The sequence below is a fragment of the Phragmites australis genome, chromosome 3 (assembly GCF_958298935.1).
Source record: "Phragmites australis chromosome 3, lpPhrAust1.1, whole genome shotgun sequence".
Lineage (NCBI taxonomy): Eukaryota > Viridiplantae > Streptophyta > Magnoliopsida > Poales > Poaceae > Phragmites > Phragmites australis.
The window spans coordinates 22,261,702-22,271,458 of record NC_084923.1 but is presented as its reverse complement, the minus strand read 5'-3'; the positions used below and the strand labels follow the sequence as shown (position 1 = coordinate 22,271,458).

At 40.1% G+C, this 9,757-nt stretch overlaps 1 protein-coding gene across 2 annotated transcripts; it reads right to left on the bottom strand.

Annotated features, from left to right (window-relative positions):
- Window positions 1–3,945: 3,945 nt before the first annotated feature.
- Window positions 3,946–9,734, bottom strand: LOC133912643 (uncharacterized). Of its 2 annotated transcripts, XM_062355487.1 has the most exons (13): window positions 9,400–9,732; window positions 8,658–8,696; window positions 8,436–8,584; window positions 8,204–8,279; window positions 6,307–6,604; window positions 6,126–6,232; window positions 5,959–6,006; window positions 5,672–5,878; window positions 5,259–5,360; window positions 4,905–5,032; window positions 4,686–4,815; window positions 4,268–4,360; window positions 3,946–4,180 (listed from the first exon to the last, which is right to left on the bottom strand). In XM_062355487.1, exons 1-13 carry the CDS (start codon window positions 9,594–9,596, stop codon window positions 4,156–4,158), a joined length of 1,599 nt encoding a protein of 532 aa, XP_062211471.1. In that variant the 5' UTR covers window positions 9,597–9,732; the 3' UTR covers window positions 3,946–4,155. The 2 variants fall into 2 exon arrangements, with proteins under 2 accessions (XP_062211471.1, XP_062211472.1); XM_062355488.1 differs by lacking the exons at window positions 3,946–4,180; window positions 4,268–4,360 and adding an exon at window positions 4,406–4,490 and having other exon boundaries at window positions 9,400–9,734.
- Between the last annotated feature and the right edge of the window lie 23 nt (window positions 9,735–9,757).

The following is a 9,757-nucleotide window of genomic DNA, read 5'->3' as shown; positions in this document are numbered from 1 at the left end:
ATAACTATATTTTGAAAGCTATTGACAGTAAAAATTTTAAAAAGTTGATTGAATCTTGGTCAAAACGTCAAGTATTCAAGTATTTAAAATTGGAGGAAGTATGAAACTAGATATTTTCACACTAAACTTTACTGTACAATTTAAATAATACCATAACCGGTTTTGGAGGACGGTATTGCCTACGTGGCAAGTATGCATAGGTGATTTTGCCACGTGGGCATGCTGATATGGTTAATTTGGTCTAGCTCACCATCCACCGACAGAGCAAACCCTGGCCCAACCTGTCATTCTCTCTTCGGAGGATAGGGAAGCAACATGACTGAGTTAATGCATAGCAACACTAATTGGCAAAAAAAAAAGGGAGAACAAAAACAAGATTAAGTGACATGTCAGCCCATGTGACCAAAATTGCCCATGCTAATCTGCCACGTAAGCAAAACCACCTGTCAAAACAAGTTTACGTATTATTTGAATAGTATTGTAAAGTTTATGGTCAAACAAACAAGATAGTTAAAAAGTATTTTTTGAGAAACCAGAAGCCTATTTTTGGAAAAAAATAAATAAACTAAAAGCTAAGAAGAGTGTACGAGGACGAGGAGACTTTTGCCTTGGTGACTCAAGCATCGAAGTGATCATGACGGCAAGAGACCTAAAGAGAGGCTAGTGGTGAGATCTTGTCTTGGCTTAATGGCTTATCTGGGTGGAGACCTTGTCTTTGTGACTTGATGGCTCAAGAGTTGTGACCGGATGCCGATCAGGAGTATATTTTTTATAAAGCTCTAATGTGGATTAGGAGTGACATTAATGTCATCAATACCACGAGATAAATATCTCTTATGCCAAATTTGATCTCTCTACCTTATTTATGTTTTATCATTTACATTCTTACAATTTACCTTCTTAGATAGGTTGTAAATATTTTGATTGGTAGAGTAGACTCACTAGATAAATCTAAAACACATTTAGATAGAAATTGATATAGATTTATCTTGTGTAGTTTTTAGAGCCAAATAGATTCTAAATTTCCTAATTCATCCTGCTCTTAGGACGTCACCAATCACTTCAAATACTAATTGACAAAAAAGGAGAATAAAACAAGAATAAGTGACATGCCAGCTCATGTGACCAAAACCGCCTATGCTAATCTGCCACGTAGACAAAACCACCTATCAAAATTAGTTTATATGTTGTTTGAATGGTATTATAAAGTTTATGGTCAAACAAACAGGATAGTTGAAAAGTGTTTTTTGGATAAATCAGAAGTCTGCTTTTAAAAAAATGAATTAAAAGCTGAGAAGTTAGCTGACAATAGCCTTTTTGATAAGTTGAGTGCTAAGAAGTTAAAATTTTATTATAAAACTAACAACTAAAATCCAAAAATAGCTTTTTCAGAAAAGCTAAAATTACAGTTTTTCAGAAAAAATCAAAAACAAAAGCAGTAAACAAACAGACCCTAAGTGACATATTAGCCCACGTGACCAAAGCTGCCCATGCTAATCTTCAATGTAGGTAAAACCACCCTTGAAAGCCGGTTTATGTGTTATGTGAATGCTATTGTAAAATTTAGTTGAAAAATATCTAATTTCATAGTTTAGGATGGAATTTGAAGATCAAAACAAAGTTGATGAGGTGATTTGGAGTCTTCCCAAAATAAAAAGAAAACAAGATCTGACAGTAACTATATATGTCTACACAACGTAAACTATCTAATCCAGCTAACAAGAACATCACCAGTTCCCTAATTAAAGTGGCATCAGTCCGCATCGTTGTCATATGGCGCGGGCGTCTGGATGAAGCTAGGCACGTGCCACCATGCAAGTTGAGCCGCGCCACATGGCTCGACCTGGCGCACGTGTGACGACCCCCGGCTGGAGACGACCGGGAGGGGGGCATCCACAGCCACAGGGCTCGAGTGGCCGCAGCCAGCAGAGGAGGACCCGGCCGATCGACATCCACGGCAGGAGACCGTTGGCTCCCCAACTGAAGATTGATTGTTCAGCACTGGAGTAGCTTCAATTCAAACAAAGATTCGCTCAGAACGATTAGATATATATAGCTCACTACAAGCCAAGTGCTCTGGAACAAGTGAGTTTTGGCATTTGGCAAGAGTCCGGTAGATTTCAGACGGGCAATTTAATATTCCGATCGCGTTACTCATTCAGATGTTCCAGGTCAGATCTTCATGATATTTCAAAAGTCTTCAAGCAGTCCTTCAGTATATCTTCAGCCTGTGCCCAAAAGTCTTCAAGCAGTCCTTAAGGGCCCTTTGGTTGCCCCTATGCTCCTATGCTCAGCCTGGCTCATATATGTTGAGTCAGACTGAGTTGAGCTAGGTTGGTAAGATATGTATCTGTTTGGTTAGTTATATGTGTTTAGCTTGGTTGAGAAAAGATTGTGTTTGGTTATCCGTATGAGTATATATTGTATTACAAAAGAATTTACTTTTTCACCAAATAACGTAGGGTTGAAAATATTTTTATAAATTATTACATCACATTATAAGAATATTAGTGAATTTTTCTTGATTTTTTAAACTTATTTGAGATATCAAAAATTGCTAGAAGTTAAAAAATAGGGTTTTTAGAATTTTAATTAAATATTAGCCTAGGCTTTTTTATCAAAACAATTAAAATAAATATCTAGTGAGCTCTCATAAAAACATTTAGAATTTTAAACACTCAATGAAATTGAAAGTTAAATAAAAAATATATATATGCACACCAGTTGCACCGAACAAGCTAGACCTGCGAGAAACATGATCAAAATCTATTTCCCGCGAGCCTGGCCAGCACAACGATTTTGCAGGAGCGGGACCCGACCAACCCACGCGCGTAGGCAACCAAACAGGACACGGATCCTCTACATTAATGCCGATTAATGCAGATGATTACTGTTTTGTACAGTAATATGAGTCTATTAATGGAGATTGTTACTGTTTATTTCTACTGTACCACGGTCCATACTGTAGCACTGTGTACTGTATCGTTACTGTAGCAACTGATCCAATCCATACATCTCCAAATCAACGGCTGTATAGGGCTCATAATACACTCCACTGTAGCCTCTGCAGTTGCCATCGGCCTACACGAGCAGAGCCAGGCCGGCACTAGTGCAACCAACCAAACACGCTTTAAGTATATCTTCAACGTGTGCCCATCCGTTCATATATATTATAGTACTCCACTCATGACCAAGTAATGCGTTAGAAAGAACGTGGCGAAGTAATTCTTCAGTACAGGATTAATAGATATGTATATATTGCTTAGAGTAAAATGCATCAGCGACATCTAAACTTATCTGAGGATATGATTCAGGTCTCCGAACTCTCAAAATACAGATTAGATCCTTAAACTTGTTAAATATATCATCTAGATCTACAATCCCAAAAATACCCTTCGGCTACGGACGAGACATGCTTTGTCATCCTCTCTCTCCACACACGGGCAACACCATCCCCATCAAAGAGAGCATCGTTGAGCCACTTCATTGTTTTGCGTCTAGTCAACATTCACATCAGCTTTAGCCTCACCAGTAGCCGAAGGGGTATTTTCCAGATTTCAGACCTAGATGGCACACATCGCGAGTTCAAGGACCCAAATATTCATTTTGGGCCAATTGCAGCGCAAAGTTGAGTTCCTCAGTCTTCGCAGACTGAGATGGAACAAGGCTCAATTGAAGACGGACATAACAGCCAAGAGACGAAACAGACCAGCACATAAACAGGAGTTGGCCCGTCTGCCATTGTGCTATTGAAGTCTCAGCGCTTAATGACTAGCTCATGCACGACAGAGAACACTAACAGTTCGCCTCCAAGGAAAAAGAGACCGCTTTCAGTTCACTTCAGCAAGGACTTTGTTCAAACTCAAGCTCTAGTATCCGATTCGTAAAAGGCTAGTTACTCGGAAAGGTAAATCTCAGAATATGAAATAAAGCAAGAACAAAGAATAAAGCGTTCCCAAACTCAATAATACAACCATTTTAATTGATTACGTAAAAAAGAAACTGCACTGCAGTTTATTTAATTGATAACAGCACAACCGTCAAATACACTCATACAATAAGCTCTCAATAAGATTAGAAAAGGGAACTACACAAAATAACAGGGTATGGTAAGGCTGCATAGGACGGTACTTCATCAGCAGAGTTGGGATATTTTCAGTGTCTTGACCTGCTTCTGTACCTGTGATGCCATCATTCTTTCAGCTGCTATCTAACGAGTAGCATGCATGTTCGAATCGGCTTTAGTTAAACTAACGTTGATAATTACCTTGGAGAGCGAGAGGGCGACCGGGAACCGGAGCGAGAATGGTACCTTCTTGGGCTTCTGCTCCTACTACGGCTTCTGCTATGTCTTCGCCTTCTGCAATAGGAAATGATAATATTTAGCACACATAGCAGATGTTCCTTGGACTAGTCAATATCAGGTGTTCTCATCAAAACCAGAACTTGTGAACCATAGGAACAGTAACCTCTGAGATGAAAATTTGTTTCTGGACAAAAAAAAAACATCAATGAAGCAACCACTTGCATAGCTTAGGAAAGGAAATGGCTTGTATTACAGTCAATTATTTGCATAGCTTAGGAAAGGAAATGGCTTGTATTACAGTCAATTATTTGCATAGTTGGAATGATTCTCCCGTGCAGAAAAACAACAGCATTGAAATAATGAAAATTGTTTCAAGTACCTTGGCGGAGAACGGCTAAGACTTCTACTGCTGCTACGACGCCTGTATCGACCCACCTCTGCAAGTTTTTCCTGCTTTTGTCGCTCTTGTTCCCGTTTCTTAGCAATCTCAGCAGCTGTGTCCTTTCGAACTGTCGAGACAAACAAAAGCTTATTATGTGCATAGGAGAAACTACTAGCGTCGTCCAAGATCATTAATACAGGTAGAATGTAGTAATACTTTGCTTGTTAAGCTGTTTGCTCATTATCCTTTTAAGTCTTTCTTGAGGTGTTTCTTTCTTTTCAGTCTGGGGAGTTTTAACAGTTCCCCCAGAAGCACCCTTGCTCAGTTTGGCTAGTCCTGATGTACTGTTACCAGAAAATAATTCACAAATTAGTGCCAAACACATATTAGTAATGACGAAAAATACAGGCTAATATTCTGGTACCAGAGACATGCTCAAGTTAAAGACAGTGTATCATGCCCGTAAAAATAGAGTAAAGGCTTCTAGACAAACACAGGATATCAATTGCAAGCAACTGGGTGCACAAACAGCTGCTCTCTCTTCATAATAAAGTAATCGCGATGACAAACCTGACAGGCGGTTTCAAAGCTTTTGCACTTTTTTCCTGTTCCACAGACAAAGAAGATGCAGGATCACTGTGAAGTGCCTCAAGAATTTGGCCGCCTGATGACCTGCAGGAGCAGAGAAAAGTAGGTCACGAATTCCACAGCTGATAAAATCTTCTTCCTGCTCAGTAAAATATATAATAACTCATAAAATGCATGCCTATCTATCAACCGACTCATTTTTACACCAGAGCAATATCATGACCATGTCTTCACCTATCCTAGTAACGGACATAGTCAGCTTTAGAGTATCCGGAGAGTGACAATAAGCTCCAGCAGAGGGTTCACGATGCATTGCTGCTCGAAATCAAGATATTGGAATTGGATTAAGATCCGCCAATGTATATTTGCAAATATTAAAAGTCGAGTTTCCCGACCGGTTAGGTATGTCAATTCGTATTGGAGATGAAGGCGGAGAGATCCCTGCAACTTTTGGTTCACTTGTGTCATCTGAACCTCCAAATTCAGTGATGTATTCAACCTTCGGAGGCTTTGGCTTGCTCCGATAACTGCTTTCAGCATGTGTGCCACGGCCATGACGTCTAGAATAGGAAGGTGATCGAGATCTTGATTGTGACCTTGATCTGTCAACGTGAAATAATTATCCAGGTTAAGAAAAGCAAAAAAATTATTAAAACAAAAGTCTAATGAGCATGGAACACACCTTCTGCCCCTAGAATAGGCTTCATATGATGGGCTTCTCCTTTGTTCCCTATATTATTATATATATAATTATATATGTCAAGGTGTTAGGGGAATTTTCACCTTTGTTGTAAAATTATCTCAATTTGTTACTTTCTTCCTTGTTAGAAGAATGATAGAAAATGTTACCTATAAGGATCACGATAAGATACCCTTCCAACAGATCGTGCTGCCTCCCGCTCTCTTTCCCTCTCAATTTGAGAAGCCTTCCTTCTTTCTCTACGGCTCAACTTTTTCTGTATGACTTTACTGTATTAGTTCTTCCTAGAAGCATGCAAGAGAAAACATTTTAAGATATTAAGGTACTAACAATGGAAGGATCGCCTTTAATAATATCTTTTTGCCGCTTCTCCTCTTCTTTGGCTCTTTTGTCCATGTAAACAAGCCAGTTATATCTTTTTACCCCAAATTCCTTGGCTATACTTTCCATTCGCTCATCACTGCTATCATCACTACTGAAGTCCTTGTCATCCTCATCATCTTCTTCCTCTTCATCTTCATCATCACTGTTTAGATCTTCAGACTCCTCATTACCATCCCCTTTATTATATGAGTATCCAACCTGTGAATATGCACCTTTGCTAGCAGGAGGCTGTGAGGATTGAGGTCTGCCAAAAACAAGAATAAACTGAGTATCTTTTCCCAGCAGCAATAATACCAATCATACCAAATGGTAAAAATAGGCATGAGCCAGGTTCATGGCATGAGCCAGGTTCATGTACAATACTATGTGCCTCGCAACCAAAATCTGATTTACGTCTGGAAGCTCATTAGCCTATGCAAAATACTTACTTACCGGTTCAATTTTTCGGCTGCTACTGCAAAATGAGCTAGACTATTCGGTAAATCTCTCTCCATCCCATCCCCCCTCCAACTCTTTTGATAACTGAAGCTCATTAGCCTATGCAAAATTGCAACCCCCACAAGCATCACACTACTTCAGATTCCTCATATAAGAGACTATATCACGTTACACCAGAAACAACCGGTTTCTTGGCCCTAGCTTAAGCTTATTTTGCTCATAAACCTACATTTGAGCCAGCCCAGTCAAGTATTAAACCACATGCAAGCTAATCTTGCTAGGAACTATCACATGAACAACAGATGTTGGCAATGACATACACATTAATGCTGCACAAATGAGTGTCAAGTTAATCAACTGTTGTAATTTAAACTAAACATATCATCATCTCAATTTCAGGTAAGCATGAACATAGAATAACAAGCAGGTGGTCAAATGATCACCTCAGAACTAAATAAAAGTATATTTGAAGTCCAGTCTAATCACTTTCTAGTAATAGTTTTTTTTTTCAATGGGGAAACAGTAGGGGAGTGTCATACTGAAATATATTAAGCAATAAGACATAAAAGATATTGTACAGAGGTAACAGGAATTCAGGGAGGGTCCAGTACTCCAGTCTAATCATGTACAAGCACAAATGGAAGAGATTTCAACTGGCTGGTTATAAGAGCGGTGAAGGTCTAACTTTTACCCACTCTAAGTCTGCAAGTAGAAGTCTCTTTCCATCTATGCCTGCTGGGAGAAACATCGTTCAAGAAGCTATCGTTCATTTGTAGTGAAATGTGCCAACAGGCCAAAGTAATTAATTCTCTGAAAATATCTTCCTTTCACAGAGCGTCTTCTAGCAGCCAACAACATATAAAAAATGTACAAATATTCAAGCTTATCTTTATCAAGTTCCAACACTCTTAACTGAATTGTCATTGAAAAAACAGATGAAACCAATATGGTGACATATAGTGATTTTTTTCTCAGACTTGTAGCAGCTGAATTCTGCAAAATTGAAATAGTTGCACTCATTTCGGTAATAATCAGCCAATAGGTGGATGCCCGTGTGTTCATGTGATTAAATCTCTGAGGGATGGAAATATTCCAACAAGAACCTTATAAGTGTAACTTTTACTCTACCAGAAATTTTCAAGGATAAAGCACTATATCATCCTCTAATGTCAGTGTAGTTTTCCTAAGAAGTAAAATCCACAACATAACAAACAAATAACCTCGCAAAATTTTGGGATTGAGGTAATTTACTGATTCAAAAATTCTCAGATTTGTGCAATCTTCATTTGGTAAAGCACAGAATAAATCCTCTCATTTTCTTAAACTTTCTCAGCATCATTCTGTACATAAATGTAAGTCACATGAGAGGAGGAAATACAGAAAATTAAACTAAGATTAGGCATACTTCTCAAAGCTAAAAGGAAGAACAACTTTTGCCTCCAACTCTTGCACAACATGCTGCAAACCCGCCTCGTCAGAGACTGTGGAGAAGAAACTTGGTAAATGTTTCAGCATTAGGAATTAAAAGCATCCTTAAAAGTGCATCAGGGCAGCCCCCATAAGTAATGTAAATGGAAGCAAAACATCAAATTCCTACATCAACAGCAACAGAACAGAGAAACCAAAACGGTACCGACATCCTCTACGACGGTGCTTAATCAAATCCCGATAACGTTCAAAATTAACAAATTCCTCTAACTCTTCCTCTTCTTCAGACTTTTCTTGGACTCGAAAAGGCCGAGAGCTAGAGTCTCGGATGAAGTCAAGAAGTGCCCGACCATCAAATCTGCTCATTAAGATAAGATAAAGGATATTAATTTTATTGTTCTTAACAGTCTATAAAACTCGGGAAAAACTACCTGTCAATCAAAATATCTTGTTTCCCATTCCACGGTATCCTGCAAGAAAGCCAGTACAGTCAATGAGTAGTGTCACTCAAATGATGACAACAAACTATCCTTTGGCATCATCAATCTATCCTTTGACACTTTCTAGTATATGCATCGATGCTGCTAGATTCAAGTTTATTTGAAACTTTGAATGAACAAAATCTAAATTCAAGTAGGAACACACCTTAAATACCAATACTGGATGATCGAATTAATTTAGTTCAATCAGCATCATAGAAATCAAAATTCCCCACGGCAGTAATCAAACTAGTTTATATAAAAGGAATGCAACAGGAAAAAGTTTAGCTGCCTTGGCGGTGAAAAGAGTATATTTCTAGCAAAAGAATCATTGCATTGGGCACAATCACAACCAAGCAAATTACTTCAAACTGGAAAGGAAATTGCATGAATCAATTCCTAGAGTGTCGTACAATGGTACAATGACACGATTCCCATAACAAATTCAATAATCCCCAACCGATAATGGACCACCAACGATCCCCCGCTACCATTACTACCAACACTTGTCAGAAGCATAGACAGGACGACCAGTCGACCCCGTTGCCAATATTAGCCTAGCACAATCTGCATCAGTTACGCTGCACTTCCGATTCATCTGATGGCCAGCCAATTCGACCAAACCAAGCATTCCACTTCCACTATAACCGTCACATAGGATGGAGAGAGAAGTTGACAGAGGCGGGGCACGCACAATCCCTGCTGGTCCTCGGTGGCCTGGTAGAGCGCGTCGTCCCGGTGGACGCGGCACCGCGCGCCGGTGACCTGGAGGGCCTGTTGCGGGTCGCCGCGGCGGCGGGCGAGGAAGGCTGCCCGGCGCTGCGCCCGGCGGCGGGCGGCGTCCATGAGGTCGTGGACCTTCCGCTCCGACCGCCGCGCCTCGTGCCACATCGCGCGCCCTTACGGAAGGTTCTGGAAGCCGAGAAGGGGTTGCTGCGCGGGGACCTAACCCTAGGGGAAGGTGCTAGAAGCGACGTGGGGAGCGATAAGCGAGAAAGGAAGAGATGACGGGGGCGGGCGCCTCCCGAACTCTCCAAGAGCAGGGGCGAAGG

What these genes read in the sequence shown, in the direction of transcription:
- LOC133912643 (XM_062355487.1), bottom strand. Translation starts at nt 9,596, where the DNA reads ATGTGGCACGAGGCGCGGCGGTCGGAGCGGAAGGTCCACGACCTCATG. An exon ending in CAAACAGCTTAACAAGCAAA is followed by an intron (nt 4,816 to 4,904) that starts GTATTACTACAT and finishes TTGTCTCGACAG; the next exon opens with TTCGAAAGGACACAGCTGCT. An exon ending in CTTAGCCGTTCTCCGCCAAG is followed by an intron (nt 4,361 to 4,685) that starts GTACTTGAAACA and finishes TTCCTATTGCAG; the next exon opens with AAGGCGAAGACATAGCAGAA.